The 19,196-nt window shown below is 38.6% G+C and overlaps 1 protein-coding gene across 2 annotated transcripts in view; it reads right to left on the bottom strand.

The window, feature by feature from the left end:
* DCC (DCC netrin 1 receptor) overlaps positions 1–19,196 on the bottom strand; it is a 1,302,902-nt gene that overhangs the window by 678,213 nt on the left and 605,493 nt on the right. For both annotated transcript variants that reach the window (XM_061400228.1, XM_061400229.1), the window contains exons 4-5: positions 12,641–12,791; positions 10,920–11,056 (exon numbers count right to left, since the gene is read on the bottom strand). In XM_061400228.1, the coding sequence (XP_061256212.1) occupies positions 10,920–11,056; positions 12,641–12,791 (288 nt within the window). The remainder of the gene's footprint in view (positions 1–10,919; positions 11,057–12,640; positions 12,792–19,196) is intronic.

Raw genomic sequence — 19,196 nt, 5'->3', positions numbered from 1 at the left:
CTGACTCTCTGAGACCCCATGGACTGGTCCATGGAATTCTCCAGGCCAGAATACTGGAGTGCGTGGCCTTTCCATTCTCCAGGGGATCTTCCCGACCCAGGGATCAAACCCAGGTCTCCCGCATTGCAGGCAAATTCTTTACCAGCTGAGCCACAAGGGAATTGGAAGCTGCCTCCAAATGCTTGAGGCTGCAAATTGGTTTGTTCAAGGAACAGACAGGAAGCCAGGATGGGAGGCTTAGGAAGAAAGGTAAGATGTGATGAAGTTAGAAAATTTAACACAAGCTAAATCCCACAGCAGTTAGTAAGATGTGGTACAGAGTTTTTAGTTTAGTAAAGAAAAAAGAAAAAAAAAATTGAAGGGCCTTAAGAGTTTCCATTTCTAAGGAGGGACGTAATATATTCTGATTAATGGGTGAGAATGGGATACAGTAATGTATCCCATTGATGGAAAGACAGGATATTATAGGTCTGTTCCAGGTAACAGGTGAGAGTTGTTGGATTTATTTAGAGTGAGCAAAGTCAAGATGGAGAAAAGCACATAGATCTGAAATACATTCTGGAGGTTGAACTATTACAGATTTAATATAAGTAGGATATAAGAAAAAGAGTGTCCAAAGCTCATGACTGGATTTAATGTATTACAACACTGAGGACATATTCATTAAACCAAACTCTATTTACTTATTTTGAAAGTTTTCATGTGTATAATATATGTGAATGATAAATATTCCTTATTATCCAAAGCTAACTTAATTGTGAATATTTATTTTCTAGGTGATTTTCATTTAATAATTTACAATGCTGACATTTTTCACAGTCTTTGGTAAATAGTAAATAATGGTAGAACACTTCTTAAGTTCCTGTAAGAAAGTCTATAATACTTCTAGCTCAGATTATTTCTTAAAATCATAATAGCTAATATTTATTTAATGCTTCACATGTACTAGACCCTGGTTCATGTCCAAACCATTAGACTCTAGAGCCCACTCAAGGCAGCAGAACTCATTCATATTCCCTCCGTTCTACAACTTTGGTTCAGTGATTCCTTATGTTAGATAAATTTTAGTGCCCTAAGTTCCACCATTCTTAGAGTCACTTCTAGAATTCTCCTCTAACACAGTTTCTTTCTCCTGGAGCTTCCCTGAAATGTCAGGAGATGGCAAGACCCATCCAACTTATAAAATCTAAATGAGACTTGCATTCTGAGTTTGTGTAATCAAGCAGAATGCATGTTAATGGCCAGATAATGATAATGATGCCACTTATCAAATATCTGCTCCATTCTAGGCATTGTCCTGAAGCTGCACTGAACATGTATCATTTCACTCAGCGTAATCTTCATACCCTGGAGGAGGGCACGGCAACCCACTCCAGTATTCTTGCCTGGAGAATCCTATGGACAGAGGAGCCTGGCGGGCTACCGTCCACAGGGTCACAGACAGTCACACACAACTAAAGCAGTTTAGCACAAACACATACAATCTTCACAGCAGCTCTGCAGAGGAGTTGCCATTGGCCCAATGCAGAGACCACGCACAGATCCAGCACTGTGCTCTCAGTCGCTCACCCAGTAACATCATCAAGTATTATAAACTGGAGCACACTGGAAAAGCAGAGGGAAGAGCAAGATGTGGACGAAGGCGCTGTGGCTAGGATAAAAGATGAGCTTCACCTTCATACAAATGCTCCTGATTTTAGGAGAGATGCTGATAAAAATAAAATATCCCACAAAGCATTAAGCCACAAAGAAGAAAACCATGCAGTTTTCAGTGGAGATGTGAATAAACTTGCTCCTCTTTTACATGAAGGCAGTCAAGAGGAGGGGAAAGGAAAACTCACTCACTGATATCTTCTTCTGAGGTCAGAATTTATTTCTTATGAATTTATTTTTGTTTCAAAAAAATCAAAGAAGGAAAACGCTCCTCCTCTCCCTCTACCTTCCTGCATAAGTCTACACAGTGACCCTGTGGAATCTTAATCCCCAAGGTTATTTTACAACCTAAATTAGCATTCTAAAAGAGAAACATAATATTACATACGCAATCCCCACCTCTCCCTGACTAACCATCCTTTAAGGAACACACCCCCCCCCCCGCCCCCGCCCCCGCCAATCTCCAGGCTCATTTGAAATGTCTTTTGTTTTCATACACTGGAAATCAGTGATAAAGTGTTATGACCAAGAATTCAGTAGTTGGATTCACTATTTTTTGAATGTCACTAAGAACACACCAAGGGAAAATTATATTATATAATTTAATCACCGGGGCTAATTATTTTCTTTGCTGATCCTCTAAAGCAGCAGTGGATACAAGCTCACAAATATCACATGTATTTTTTCTTAGCAGGAGGGAAACACTGGGCTGTGATTAAAAAGGCATCATGTTGCTTCCTACAAAATGTGTAATGGGTCTGAACTGAAAGAACAAAAAAATGGCTACACCCACTAACCATGGTAAAATTCCCCTTTTAATTGGGTAGGCAGTTCCAACAGAAATGTACATAGTAAGCTGCAATTACATGTAAGCTAAATTGGTGTAGCTTTACTGCTGATAATGGGATATTCTTCTCCTAAAACACTCTTTCATCCCCCAAACACAGGAAAAAAAGTGGCTTTTAACTCTATCATCTTGGCTAACTGTACACAACATTTCCCAAACACTAGCCTGTTAAGAGATTCTGAAGAGACCTGTACTGTGGATCCCGGTGATTCAATTATATACATTATATAAATTATGGACAAAGAATCTGAATAGAATTTTCTTCAAGAAACATACACAAATGGCCAATAATCCCACAAAAATACTCAACATTATTAGTCATGAGGGAAATTCAAACCAAACCTACAATGAGATACCATCCTGGACACAATAGGTTGGCTAGAATAAAGATGTCAGGTATTAACAATTGTTGGTGAGGATGTAGAGAGATGGAACGACTCACACACAGCTGTGGAGAATGTAAAATAATACAGTAGCTTTGGAAAACAGCCTGGTATTTACTCAAATGATTAAACACACAGTTGTCACACAACTAGCAATTTCACTTCTAGGCATATACTTAAGAGAATCAAAAACATAGGTTTACACAAAAACTTGTACACAAGTGTTACATAGAATTATTCATACTAGGCAAAAGGTGAAGACAATTGTAATGCACATCAACTGAGTGGATAAATAAAACGCAATCTATCTATACAAGTGGAATACTATTTGACCACTGAAGAAATGGAGTACTGATGCATACGGCAAGGATGAGTCTTGAAAATATTATGCTAAGTCTAAAAAATCGGTCACAAGACACAATGTCTTCTACCATTTTGTTCATACTTCCACAATAGGGAAATCTATTTCCTGGTGGCTCAGACGGTAAAGAGTCTGCCTGCAATGCAGGAGACCTGGGTTCGATCCCTGCATCGGGAAGATCCCCTTATGAAGGAAATGGCAACCCACTCCAGTCTTCTTGCCTGGAGAATCCCATGGACAGAGGAGAATCCCCATGGACAAAGGAGCCTGGAAAGCTACAGTCCATGGAGTCACAAAGAATCAGACATGACTGGGTGACTAACACGTTCACTTTCATAGAGACAGAATTGTCTAGTATGTGAATTACAATGAATGATATTCAATAAGGATGTTTCTTTAAGCATTAGGAAAGATATTATTGCATTTTAAAAACACATTTGTTGAACAAATGAATAAATAGATCAACGTGCAGATAGAAACTCCAAATGCTACATCATCATCCGCCATTTGAAGACTTGTGTTTTCAAGTTGGTTAATTTTTGCCCTTAGGTACACTGCCACCAAGTGCTGGGGGAAGCCTCCGTCTCACAGCGTGAGTTTCAGGTGCCTGGATGCTAGGCATCCTCTGGAGGCTTCTTGCTGAAACATACCAGATTCTACTAAAGATGAGTCCACACCTACGTAAAATTACTGAAATGAGTATATACCTATATATATTAAGTATTAAATCAGAAAAACATTAGATAGTGTGTTAGTCACTTAGTCGTGTCCGACTCTTTGTGACCCCATGGAATTTAGCCTACCAGGCTCACCTGTCCATGGGATTCTCCAGGTAATACTGGAATGGATTGCCATTTCCTTCTCCGGATAGTATATAGGAAATATATATATATATATATATATATATATATATATATATATATATATATATAAAAGATCCTCACTGGTCTTTAAAAACTAGCAAGCACAGCTGATACTAACTCTTGCTGCTGCTTAGTCACTTCAGTTGTATCTGACTCTATGTGACCCCATGTACTGCAGCCTGCCGCACTCCTCTGTCCGTGGGATTCTCCAGGCAAAAATACCCGAGTGTGTTGCCATGCCCTCTTCCAGGGGATCTTCCTGAACCAGGGATCGAACCCAGGTCTCCTGCACTGCAGGCAGATTCTTTACCAATGAACCACTAGGGAAGCCCTAACTCTTGCTAACTTTAATTAAAACACTCCTGTCTAATTTAGTCCCAGTCCTTTCACAGAGTTAAGCTCCTTCTGGGGTACTGTGCACTTCTAATGGTTGAGGAAAACGCTGGCATGGAATGCCCTTTCGGGCAGCTTTTCCCCACTGTCAGCAGTTCTTCTTCTAAACCACAGATGGTCAATTCACCTTGCTGAGATGGTTAGGGCTAATTAAAATCATAGTCTTAGATGCCTTTTTAATGCTCTGAATTAGTACATAGCCTTTGCCTTTCCCTCTGGGCCTCTACATCCTTCCTTATCTGCCTGAGAAAGAACAAAATTAGATCATAATCATCTCAAGGATAAATGCAAAACACCGTTCAAATTGTTTTCTCTAAAGAAAGAGGGAAGGAGAGTACAGATCTCCATGGTAGGCCTTCATATAAATATCTGTATAATAAATAAATAAACCCTACCACTCATCCAACCAGTAGTTCCACAGCCAGATGTAATTGTAGGACTGATATCAAATTTTTTTTTTTTTTTTTACTAACAGCCTGAATTTGCCAGTTTTCCTATTCTGACACACTTATGCATGCAACAGAATTTTCTAATCATCATTTTGGATAGAACTTCTGCATAGGTTCATGACAATGGTGATCTCAAAGGAGGAACGTAACTATAATAAATCAACACAGTGATGGGATTAAGCAGCTAATAAATGATTTTTTTAAATTTAATTCTGCCCTACTTTATGCACTTGTATTCTACTTTTGGGATATCTCTCCATGAAAAAAATCTTAACTAATTTCAATATGATCCATTTGGCAATTATCTTGTGAAGCATAATCAATATAAACTTACCCAAGGCACAGTGTTTATGACTATGATCATTAAATGCATAAAGGTGAGGGAGGTCACTGTTAATAAAGGCCAATTATGGGATGACATGAAATTTAAGAACTGCGACTTAGGCAGAAGCAATAAATTTTGAAGAACTTCATTCAACCAAAGAGTTACCACATTGCAATAAATGAATAAATATTATCTTAATATATCTTACAATAACTGCTTTCCATTCGTGGCTGAGAACCTAAGCCTAAAACCCAACATGGGTAACCCACCAGTGAGTTTATAAAGGAAGTGACTGAAGACCTTAATGGAAGGTGAGTGTGCCACTTACTCTCCAAAGAGACGGATGTGTCAATTTCTGCTTGGTCAATTACACATGCTCAGAAAGTAGCAGCAAATGACACATTATGTTTCAGAAAAAAAATGTAAAATTAACCCATATGTAAAAAATAAAAGGACATAGAGTCATATGAAATTTTAATTATCATGTTTCCTTCCATTACTGGGCACATCTGTGAGTTGATAGGGTGTGTGACAATTGACATGCTACAAGAAATTTGAATTTATACAGCCTATCTAAGAATTGACTTAGGAAACAAGCATATGTTTTCATAGTTAATTATATATTTACTATTAAAATTGAGACAAATAAATTAAAATGACAGGATCTATAAATGTGATATCTTATACTTAGAAATTACTAAATAGATGATGATAATGAAAAAAATAAGAAATGCAGACATTAAATTTATATTGATATTAGAACTATATATAATCAATTGTATAAATGAAGAAACGGGCTTTCATTCACTGCTATTGTAAGGTAAGAGGTAGATTTTTTTTTTTTTTTACACTCATGGAAATTTAAGATTGCCCATTCTAACAGTGTGTAACAAATGTTGGTAATATACTTCACCACTGTAGCTTCTATCTCTATAAAACTGATCAAGGACATTTTTAACAGATATTAGTCTGGTTGTGCTGACATTACATAATACCACAGACTGGGTGGTTTAGACAACTGGAAACTTAATGTTTTCACAGTTCTGGAGGCTGGAAGTCTAAGATCAAGGTGCCAGCAGGGTTGGTTTCTGGTGAGACTTGTCTCTTTGGCTTACAGGTGATAGGGTCGGTTTCTGGCGAGACCTGTCTCTTTGGCTTACAGATGATGGCTCTTCTCTGTGTCCTCATATGGTTACTTCTGTGTGTGTGCATTGAAAGAGTGATCTGACACTTCTTTCTTTTCTAATGAAGACATCGTTTCTTTTGGATTAGGGCCCTGACTTTATGACCTCATTTACCTTAATTACTTACGTAAAGGTCTCTCTCCAAATATACTCACAGTGGGAATTAAGATGTTAACATACAGATGTGAGGGGAACATTTCAGTCTGTAACAGTGGTATGATAAAACCAGGAGCCCCATGGAAATCACATAAAATATTTTGTTAGAAAGTTAGACAGGGCACAAGGTTTATCCACGGTCAAGCACCTCATTGGTTAAGGATCAAATACCTTTTTAAAGTATACATTTCTGCATTGATTCAGACAATGAATCAATTTAGACCTAAGGCAGTGTCAAACCTCCTGTTTATTAAGGGTTGTCTTAATATACGTAGAGAAGTGTGCCTGAGGGTACTGGGTAGATACAGAAAAAGCATGAACATATATTCAGAAATGATGATTATAGTTCTTAAGCCGGAAGTCTGGACATTTTGAAGATAAGAACTGACAGTATATCATTCTTTAGTTCCTTTTTTAGAAAAGCTAGAGTTTAAAAATAATCATGGCGTTAATGATTTAAACAAAATATAATCTGGCAATAGCATCCAAAGACTCCTCCTCTGTAACTGTAATCTCAAGCTTTCTCCTGTCACCATCGCTTTTGAGGTTCTTTCTTTTATGAGGGCAGAGACTACCAGTTCTTCATAGCTTCAGATTCAATGTTCACATGCAACAAGGGAAAAACCTTACTGGGAAAGTGAGGAAGACAACTGAATGCATGAATCTGTAACTATATAGCAACTGGATCAAAGCCAGACCTCAAACCTTTGTGTAGCCTTTCCAAAACCCAGTGCAGTGCATGTACTCAAAACAGGGCTACCAATACTGTATTGCTGGTTATTCTTATAGGTCAGAAACATTATATAAATGGTTATTATTAACCATAAATTTATTTATATTTTATTTATTTCAAACATGATTGTCCTTAATCTTGTCTAATACAGATCTCTTCAATAGGTTTATTTATTATGGCAATTTCAAATTCCACTTTAGGATGCAAATATTTTAAATTATATTTAATGAACATTAATTCTGAAACTCCTGACAAAAACCACAGCATATTTCTTTCTCTTGTATGTAAAATTAAATCCTACTTGAATAATCTGTTACTTCATGCCTGTTCACATGTAAAGGCAGTCTAAGAAAAGACTGAGTTGAAAGGCAAAACAAGAGTCTGCTAAAACACACGTTTGGGGTTTCCCTGGTGGCTCCTGCTAACGCAGGAGACACAGGTTCAATCCCTGATTGGGGAAGATTCCACATGCTGTGGAGCAACTGAGCGTGCTCTCCCCCGAGCTCCAGAGCCCGGGAGCCCGACCCATGAGCCACGTAGTGTCCGAGAGCCCGAGCTCCCCAACGAGAGAAGCCGCCTCCACGAGAAGCCCAGGCACCACAGCTAGAGAGTGTCCCCGCTCACCGCAACTCGAGAAAGCCAGCTGAAAAAGCAAAGACCCAGCGCAGCCCAAAATGAATACACTTGTTAAAAAGAATCTTTTTTTTCTTTTTAAAGAAAAATGCTTGATTAAAATGTATAAGCACATGCTTGGATTTCCTGTGGGATTTTATCTGATTAATAACTTAAAGTGAAAAGTGAAAGTGAAGTCGCTCAGTCGTGTCCGACTGTTTGCAACCGCATGGACTGTAGCCCACCAGGCTCCTCCATCCATGGGATTCTCCAGGCAAGAATACTGGAATGGCTTGCCATTTCCTTCTCCAGGGATTTTCCCAACCCAGGGATCGAACCTAGGTCTCCCACATTGCAGGCAGACACTTTAACCTCTGAGCCACCAGGGAAGCCCATTAGATGAATAACTTAAATTATGCGTAAATTCTTTAAAATCATGAAAACCAAACATGAGTTAACACTGATAATGAAGTTATTTTTTCCTTAAAAAAGTAACAAATTATATTTTCCATATGAACTCAGTCTTACAGGATGAGCTTCATTATAAATATATATATATATCTTGAATGATAAAATGTTACAGAAAAACCCAAATGAATTTTTTGGCCAACTCATTATCAGAAGAATCAAAAACTATATCGAATATTTTACTGTATCAACACGTATTTTAAAGCCCGAATAGAACAGATAAAACAATGTTATCAACAACCACATCACACATTACACCATGCCTTCTACAACAGTTCAAAATCATATTAAATCTATGGGAAATCCTTAAAATGTATAGCCAGTTACCAAGAGGATTCGGGAAGGAAGTAAAAGAAGGAAGCGGGGGATAGAGGAAAAAGGAAAGAAACTCAAGACAAAAACACAGCTCTATCTATATTTAAAATTTAATAATGCATCTAATTTACATATTCAACCTGCAATTGATAATAGATTTTTAGAAACAGAATACATCCAGAATAAAGTCTAAAGGCAACCATAAAGAGAAAGACTTGGTATCTTATATAAAGTTTAACCAAATCAGAACAGCAGCAGATATACACATACTCAGAGCATACAAATCATTGCTATTCTTCTATATAAACAGTTCCTGCAAATCAACAAACATGACTATTTCAGTAAATGTATAAAGACCAAAAAACATGGATAGCAAGTCATAAAATATAAAATGAAAATGTCCATGAAAATTATACAAACAATAAGGATTTAATAAAAACGCAAGTTAGAATTAAGAGACAATTTGATAAATTGTTAGAGAATGCTCTCTCGTGAGGGGTAAACTCTGGTACTGCTGGTGAGAGTATAAATTTTCTTTGACACTTTTCCTCAGGATATAAACAAATATGTGACAAAACTTGATAAAAATGGTAAGTCAGCTTAGTGCTTGCTTTTTGAAAAAATAAAACTTCAAAACAAAATAATGCTCAATAATCAAGGACTAGAGAACATACATACATGCACAGGAATGCCCAGAGGAAGATGACACAAAAGTCAAAATGTGTGCATACATCTATGTGTTCATACATGTGTTTCTTGGCAAGCTTATCTTCAGAAGTCAGTATTTATAGATGTTTGATTTAAATATCAATGAAGCATTGCATGTCTAAGTAATGAATTAAATTGATTAATTAGACTTCATGTATTTGCACTTAGAGGTTTAGCTCAGGTCACCACAAATTCTAGCTCATTCTATAACCACATTTCTCTTATAATCAGTAAAATACAAGATAATTTCTATGGTAACCAATCTGTAATACCAGTACTTTGATGTTACAAATGCAAAAGTTGTTTCACAAAAAAACTTCCATATAAAATAAGAGTAAATTAAATTGTTGCCATTTTGAAGTTAGCTGATATTTTACTTAGAATAATGCTATCTCTAAGACCAAATAATTAGAGTCCTTTGCTTATTCTTAGTCGAATGGTTACGGTTTGATCAAAGAACAAAGAAAACATTCCCTCACCCATGGTATACATTATTACACTGTGTACAGATGAAAGCATTTTCTGAACAAACTTTAAAGCCAAATGCAAACTTTAAAGCACAATGTATAGCCTAGTAATATTACAATATAGGTTAGCAGATATAATCAGTAGACTGTACCTTTTCATTTCTACTGAATAATTTTTAGAAAGCCTATGATTTTTTCTAGACTCTTTAAATGGTAAAAAGATTTCAGAGGAAAAAAATTCAAAGACTGATAAACAAGTTTTTCTTGTTGCTAAAGGAGAAAGCAATTGAAATTGAAATATTAAAGCACTTTCTCTAAACTGCATGATTCAAATTAAGCTGGTTAAAAGAAACCAGGTAGATAACACAACATTTTGTTTGACTCAGTAGCTACCACATATGAGAATTATTTATTTGCAAGGAGACACAATGACTTTGCCTATCTCAATTTAATGAATTTATCCGTGCCTCTGGCATTTATTTAGATTCTTGCTATGCAAGCTTTCTTTAGAAGTATTTGATTTTAATGGTTCATTTTCAATCTAACATTTACACTATTTCCATCTTAACTAAACAACTTTACTAATACATCTGATTTAATGTCAGAAACCTTGTCATCTCAAATGACATTTAACTTTTCTGCTCAAGTACCTACTTTTTTCTACCGTTTCTCTTATTTATTTCTCCCAGATATTTTGGAACCTCTCATTTGATATTTACCACTTTTGCTTGATAATAATTTTTGATAGGTTTTAGTTATATAACTGGAATAGTTAGACTAAATAGTGACATATCTGGATTTTAATCAATGAGCAAGAATTCAAAAACTGCATTCAACCCCTGTGTAACTAATCAACATAGAGCAAGGACACATGTGGAGTATTGGGACTTTGCAATTTCACAGTAATAAACATAGGAAGCATTTGAATGATAAGCATTCATAGCATCATGGTGATAGATTTTGAAGGGTACAAGGTAAACTCATTTCAAGTCATTCACTTACCCAAGACTGTGAGCTCTGCAGAAGCACTAATATTCTCATTTTTATATGTGACAACACAGGTGTAAGTTCCACTGTCATCGTCTGTCACATTGGAGATAAGCAAGTTACTTCCACCCAATAAAGAATACTTTTTGGACCTGTAAGACAGAAGGCATATGACATTAGAGAGTAGATTAATATATGTTATATAAGATAAGGTATCTAAAGGTTTAAATGAACTCCATAAAAGCTGAAATTATAAAATCCAGGGCTCTGTTTCCTGGGAGTTTGATAATAGTGCATCTATTGATCAAAAATTCCTTCAAGGAATTTTTCTTCCACTCCCATTGGAAGACTGTAATCAAAGAAATGAAGCAGATTAAACTTGAAATTGGGGCTTCCCTCATAGCTGAGTTGGTAAAGAATCCGCCTCCAATGCAGGAGATCCTGGTTCAATTCCTGGGTCGGGAAGATCCGCAGGAGAAGGGATAGGCTACCCACTCCAGTATTCTTGGGCTTCCCTGTGGCTCAGTTGGTAAAGAATCCGCCTGCAATGTGGGAGACCTGGGTTCGATCCCTGGGTTGGGAAGATCCCTGGAGAAAGAAAAGGTTACCCACTCCAGTATTCTGGCCTGGAGAATTCCATGGACTGTATAGTCCATGGGGTCGCAAAGAGTCGGACACGACTGAGCAACTTTCACTCACTCACTCAAACTTAAAATTAATGTTAGTCCTGAAAAGACACAAGACATAATGTGGCTTGATTCTCTCATTTTTGGGTTTGAGAACTGAAGGTCCAGAGAAGTGATTCCTCCCAGTGGGCGTCCATGCCCTATTTGTACAAAGTTACATGTCATACTGCACTGTGCATGCCTGGTCATATTTGGAGAACACCTCTTCACATGCGGAAGCTGCAACCAGATTTACTGCATGCATTCATATTCTCAGAAGTGTTGTGATAGATACCATAGAATGCAGTGTTGTTATATAAAAAAATACTCCAGGCAGACAAAACTTACAGATGAACTTACTGTCTATGAACCCATTTTGCTATAAAACATGTGTTTAAAAGTACCACATCAAATCTCAAAATCAATAAAACTAATTTCTAAAATGAAAACCAATCCATTTTGATCAAAATGCTTCCAACTGTGTTTCATTCTATTAAGAGTTTTCTTTCTAACTAAGCCATAATACTAACATCTGGGAACTTGAATCCAGCCAAGTTCTGTTTTATCTTGAATATCTGTTATAGCTGGGACTCTCTATACTACCTCCTTAGATTCAGATCCTCCAAAGTACCTTCTCTGAAGGCTCTGTGGGTAGGACTATCTCAAGGGCAACCCTGGCTTTCTAAATTTCCTTTTATAATTGATCTCATGGATTTTCACTCTACCCAGGTGGTGGTACAGTAGTGAAGAATCCGCCTGTCAATGTGGGAAAGGTAGGGTTCAATCCCTGGATTGGGAAGATCCTCTGGAGGATGAGTTGGCAACTCCAGTATTCTTGCTGGAAAATCCCATGGACAGAGGAGCCTGGCAGGCTACAGTCCATGGGGTCACAAAGAGTAGAATGTGACTTAGCAACTAAACAATAAAAAATGTCTTTCATGTTTTAATGCCAAGAATGTGAAAAGACTATTCTATTATCATCTGAACCCCTAGTGTTAATAGATACTTATATCAAATTAGAGAAAGTGAAACAGGAGCACATACTTCATGAAAGTCCTGCATTTATCATACCTGAGTTGGATGACTTCCTCTCCTCGTAGCCAAGTAAAACTTGGGGGAGGATAGCCAGAAACACAGCACTCCAAGATAGCATCCTTTCCTTCAATGGCTACTACATTTGACGGCCTTTGCAGAAAATACAGCTGCCTGTGCAGTCCCGGATCTATGGGAGAAAACACAAGATCACATCTATTATGATATTGAAAAGAAAAATGATATAGCTGGAACCATTTTTTTTTTCTTTAACAAAATTCTGTGATGAAGAGGAAGGAAAGAAAAATGGAAAGATGCTAATGAAACTTATAAAATAGACTCCTAGAAGTGTTTTTCCATGTCTAGTTTCTAAGATTATGATATTAAAATATTCTTGGCTGCTGATAACACCACGGTAAAGGCAAAGGGAAAAAGCTTGAGACTACAAGTCACTCATGCAGGCTACAGGTCCTTTTGACTGATTGTCATTAAAGAACACGACAGTATCAATAACTTTCCTAAGCATCATCACCCAAAGCTCTTTGCTGTTTTCAATTTGCCTGCCATGAATATCTATTCCAGGCTTCCCTGGTAGTTCAGTGGTAAAGAATCCACCTGCCAATGCAGGAGACATGGGTTCGATCCCTGGGCTGGAAAGATCTGCTGAAGAAGGAAATGGCAACCCATTCCAGTATTCTTGCCTAGAAAACTCCATGGACAGAAGGAGCTTGGAGGGTTACAGTACATAGGGTTGCAAAAGAGTCAGATACAACTTAGTGACTTAATAACAACAAAAAAATATCTATTCCACTTCGATCTGCTTTGTTTATTGCTTCTGTGGCTTGGGATATAAGATTAAAAATAATACGTTCAGTTCAGTTCAGTTGCTCAGTCGTGTCTGACTCTTTGTGACACCATGAATCGCAGCATGCCAGGCCTCCCTGCCCATCACCAACTCCCAGAGTTCACTCAAACTCACGTCCATCGAGTCGATGATGCCATCCAGCCATCTCATCCTCTATCGTCCCCTTCTCCTCTTGCCCCCAATCCTTCCCAGCATCAGAGTCTTTTCCAATGAGTCAACTCTTCGCATGAGGTGGCCCAAGTACTGGAGTTTCAGCTTTAGCATCATTCCTTCCAAAGAACACCCAGGGCTGATCTCCTTCAGAATGGATTGGTTGGATCTCCTTGCAGTCCAAGGGACTCTCAAGAGTCTTCTCCAACACCACAGTTCAAAAGCATCAATTCTTCGGCGTTCAGCTTTTTTCACAGTCCAACTCTCACATCCATACATGACCACTGGAAAAACCATAGCCTTGACTAGATGGATCTTTGCTGGCAAAGTAATGTCTCTGCTTTTCAATATGCTATCTAGGTTGGTCATCACTTTCCTTCCAAGGAGTAAGCGTCTTTCAATTTCATGGCTGCAAACACCATCTTCGGTGATTTTAGAGCCCCCCCAAAAAAGTCTGACACTGTTTCCACTGTTTCCCCATCTATTTCCCATGAAGTGATGGGACCGGATGCCATGATCTTCGTTTTCTGAATGTAGAGCTTTAAGCCAACTTTTTCACTCTCCTCTTTCACCTTCATCAAGAGGCTTTTGAGTTCCTCTTCACTTTCTGCCATAAGGGTGGTGTCATCTGCATATCTGAGGTGATTGATATTTCTCCCAGCCATCTTGATTCCAGCTTGTGCTTCTTCCAGTCCAGCGTTTCTCATGATGTACTCTGCATATAAGTTAAATAAGTAGGGTGACAATATACAGCCTTGACGAACTCCTTTTCCTATTTGGAACCAGTCTGTTGTTCCATGTCCAATTTTAACTGTTGCTTCCTGATCTGAACATAGGTTTCTCAAGAGGCAGGTCAGGTGGTCTGGTATTCCCATCTCTTTCAGAATTTTCCACAGTTTAATGTGATCCATGCAGTCAAAGGCTTTGGCATAGTCAATAAAGCAGAAATAGATGTTTGTCTGGAACTCTCTTCCTTTTTCCATGATCCAACAGATGTTGGCAATTTGATCTCTGGTTCCTCTGCCTTTTCTAAAACCAGCTTGAACATCTGGGAGTTCACAGTTCACGTACTGCTGAAGCCTGGCTTGGAGAATTTTGAGCATGACTTTACTAGTGTGTGAGATGAGTGCAATTGTGCAGTAGTTTGAGCATTCTTTGACATTGCCTTTCTTTGGGATTGGAATGAAAACTGACCTTTTCCAGTCCTGTGGCCACTGCTGAGTTTTCCAAATTTGCTGGCATATTGAGTGCAGCACTTTCACAGCATCATCTTTCAGGATTTGGAATAGCTCAACTGGAATTCCATCACCTCCACTAGCTTTGTTCGTAGTGCTGCTTTCTAAGGCCCACTTGACTTCACATTCCAGGATGTCTAGCTCTAGGTCAGTGATCACACCATCGTGATTATCTGGGTCATGAAGATCTTTTTTGTACAGTTCTGTGTATTCTTGCCACCTCTTCTTAATATCTTCTGCTTCTGTTAGGTCCATACCATTTCTGTCCTTTATCGAGCCCATCTTTGCATGAAATGTTCCCTTGGTATTTCTAATTTTCTTGAAGAGATCTCTAGTCTTTCCCATTCTGTTGTTTTCCTCTATTTCTTTGCATTGATCACTGAGGAAGGCTTTCTTATCTCTTCTTGCTATTCTTTGGAACTCTGCATTCAGATGCTTATATCTTTCCTTTTCTCGTTAGAACTTTGTTAAACAAGTACCATAGAAGATACTGAGAAATATCTGTTGTCTTCAAGACCAAAGTTACACTAAAGTTGGTTTGTTTGTTGTTATAACAATAAGTTTAGCTGTTTCTAACCCTTCTGTTTATTCCTAACAACTTTGCAAAGAATGTGTTTGTCGCTAGGGCTGAGATTTTGGACAAGTGAGGAGCATACTCCTTTACCACCCACCCTCCTGTTTTTCTGTCTATACGACATTATTCATGGCCACCAGCAGGCAACTGAAATGGTGTCTTTTTTTACTGAGGTATCATTGTTTTACAAGGTTATGTCTGTTCCTGCTGTGTGAATTGAACCAGCTGTATGTATGCATATATCCCCTCCCTCATGAACCAACCCCCCCACCCCCCCATCGAACCCTTTTAAGACCACAGGGCACTGAGCTGAGCTCCCTGCTCTTGGTGACAGCAGGTTCCCACTGGCTATTTTGCAATGGCAGTGCACACATGTCGATTCCAACCTCCCAGTTCATCGCCCACCCTGCGGCCGCTGTCCATTCTCTACCTCTGCCCTGCAAATAGGTTCAACTGCATGACTTCTCTAGATTCCACATATATGGGTTAATAGACAATATTTGTTTTTCTCTTTCAGGCTTATATCACTCTGTATGAAAGACTCTAGGTCAACTAACATCTCCACTAATGTCTCAATATTTCTTTTTATGGCTGAGCAATACTCCACTGGATATGTGCACTCCATTTTCAACCTAAAGACTCATTCTACTCAGACTCATTTGATCCAAAAATTGCTAAGATGATATACCAAGTGAAATAATCATATATATATATATAAAGTCCTAAGCACAAGGTTCAAGACTGTTATGAAAGAGCTCTGTGAGAGTTACAAGCTCCTCTTTCACCTACCAAATAAATTCCCCTCCTAACACCTGGGACACACCAATAGCATTATTACCAGAAGGTGGACTTGGAGGAAATCTTCCCAGCCATGTAATATCCTCTGATCTGACCCGTTGAGTAAATTTCTATTTCTTTAAGACGAAAAACTGTATTTCCAGGTCTCCATTAAAACCCACATTTCTCTATGAAGGCTTAACTGTGGCTGTTTACAAATTAATGAATTAAATAGAATTAGCATATAATCTTTCATTTTGCCAACCCAAAGCAAAATGTTGAAGCAAAGAAAATGAGGCAATGACATCTTCAAAACCAGGATTGGGGTGACAAGGAAATGTCAAAGGATGTTAGATTTAAATAGGTTGTACTGAGGGCCATGGATTCCCAGGTGGCTAAGTGGTAAAGAATCCTCTTGCCAACGCACGAGTGACAAGACTCGGGTTTGATCCCTGAGTTGAGAAGATCCCCTAGAGGAGGAAATGGCAACCCAGTCCAGTATTCCTGCTGGGATAATCCCACGGACAGAGGAGCCTGGCGGGCGACAGTTCATGGGGTTGCAAAGAGACACAGCTGAGCATGCGCACACACACTGCGGGCCGCCGGTGATCAGGAAGAAGTGAGGTGGGAAGAGGTCTGCGACACATGTCAACATTGCTGTTAATTTCCCTTGACTGGACCCAACTCCACATGAGCTGATCGCAGATGAATAAAAGAACACCAACTCCCTTGTTAATAGCTGGGAGAGTAATTGTCATCTAAAATAGTCTTTGCGTGAAGAAAGAGAAATTCACACTTTCTCAGTCTTCTCACATCTGTTTCTGCTTGATACAGCAACAAAAATAAATACTCTTCACAATGAAAATATTGAAAGAATTTTCAAAATGTGTTAATCTTTATTAAACCAATATTCTGGATAAAATGTCGCAATTGTTTTTCAAAATTGCTGGTGGTTTGTTTAATAATCCTGCTTGAAAGTGAATTTTCAAATCAAATGAAAATGTTTTGAAGGACCATGTTGCTTAAAAATAAAACCCCTGATGTGGAGAAAAGGGAACTCTCCTACATTGTTGGTGAGAATGTAAATTTGTATACCCACTATGGAAAACAGTAGGAAGGTTTCTGAAAAAAACAAAAAACAGACTTGTTATATGATCCAGCAATCCCACTCCTGGGCATATATCCAGACAAAACTATAATTCAAAAAGATGCGTGCCGTCCCATGTCACAGCAGCCCCATTCACAATGGCTAAGATATGGAAACAAACTAAATGTCCAACAACAGATGAATGGAAGAGGATGGGCACAAACAGAAAACAGTAGGAATCCTCCTCGGCCATAAAAACGAGATTTTTGACTTTATCTTAAAATATTGGCATCACTGGGCTCAGTGCCACAAAATCACCATCTGCTATTTTTAGGTGGAGCACATATATTCTAGGCTTCCCTGGTGGCTCAGTGGTAAAAATCCACTTGCAATTCAAAAGACACAGGTTCGATCCCTGGGTTGAGAAGATCCCCTGGAGTAGGAAATGGCAGCCCACTCCAGTGTTCTTGCCTGGAGAATCCCATGGACAGAGGAGCCGGGTGGGCTACAGTCCATGGGGTCACAAGAGAGTCGGGCATGACTTAGCAACCAAACAACAACAAATAGGTTCTAAATTACTCCAACCTCATGTGTTATAGTGTAACCCTTATATGTGACAATGTGTCACATATGATGATCTGTTACATATGACAACATGTCACATATGACAATCTCATATGTGTCGTATGTGTTACCCTTCATACATATGGAAACGTCAGTCTTTAGCAGAGAAATTTGGTTTCCTTTCCCCAAAGATGTTTCCCTGTAATTACTGAATCTGATAAATTCTAAGATTACGGAAGTACTCCTCAAAGCTAAAACAGAAATGGTCTTTAATAGTAAATAGCTCATATGTCTCACAACATTGTGATAGATTAAATATGATCACAAACTGTTTAAGCTCCTCCAGTCCACAGTTGAGGGTACATTTGCTATGGTTTAAATCTGGCCTGACCCTATATCTTGCTTTGACTATTTGACTGTGTTGGGAATTAAATTGATGAGCTCTGAACACAAGGCCTCAGGGGGCCTCACAAGTTTCTGCCATGGCTCTTTCTGAACAACTATACTGGTCTTTCCAACTGGAGGATGAGAAGGCACGCAGAGAAAGACTGAGTTTTCCAGCCAAACACCAACACCAGCTAAGAGACATGTGAATGAGGCCATCTTAAACCTTCCACCTTGGTCAAAGGTGTCTGAGTGAATCAAAGTGAAATGAGCAGAGGAACAGCTGAAACCCCAGAATTATAAGACATGATAATGGAAGTTACTACATTTTGGAGTGGTTTGTTATATAGCAGTAGATAACTAAAACACACACATGAAAACAAAACAAAAACTCAGCAATTTGAAATATCAAGTAACCTTTTGAGTGGTTACTGTTTTTATTTTGACTTTTGTTTTCCGGTTTTTATTTGTTTTGTTTTCAGTATTAGGGTGATTCTGGCTATTTAAAGAGACATGTTTAAACTTGCCGCTGCTGCTGCTAAGTCACTTCAGTCGTGTCCGACTCTGTGTGACCCCATAGACAGCAGCCCACCAGGCTCCCCCGTTCCTGGGATTCTCCAGGCAAGAACACTGGAGCGGGTTGCCATTTCCTTCTCCAATGCAGGAAAGTGAAAAGTGAAAGTGAAGTCGCTCAGTCGTGTCCGACTCTTAGAGACCCCATGGACTGCAGCCCACCAGGATCCTCCGTCCATGGGATTTTCCAGGCAAGAGCACTGGAGTGGGCGCCACTGCCTTTGTACCCCTTGTTTTTTTCCTTTAAATTATTATTTTTTTAGAACATCAAGAAAATGTATTTAAGTTTTAAAGTAGGAAGAAAGGAGATCCAGTTGCCAAGGTCATCTTTGTGAGATAAAACTGTGGGTGGTTATTCTTTCCATCTTTGGATTTTTCTGAGTTCT

This window comes from Bos javanicus, chromosome 24 (assembly GCF_032452875.1).
Source record: "Bos javanicus breed banteng chromosome 24, ARS-OSU_banteng_1.0, whole genome shotgun sequence".
NCBI lineage: Eukaryota > Metazoa > Chordata > Mammalia > Artiodactyla > Bovidae > Bos > Bos javanicus.
The sequence above is the reverse complement of the archived record's forward strand: the minus strand, read 5'-3'. Positions and strand labels throughout refer to the sequence as shown.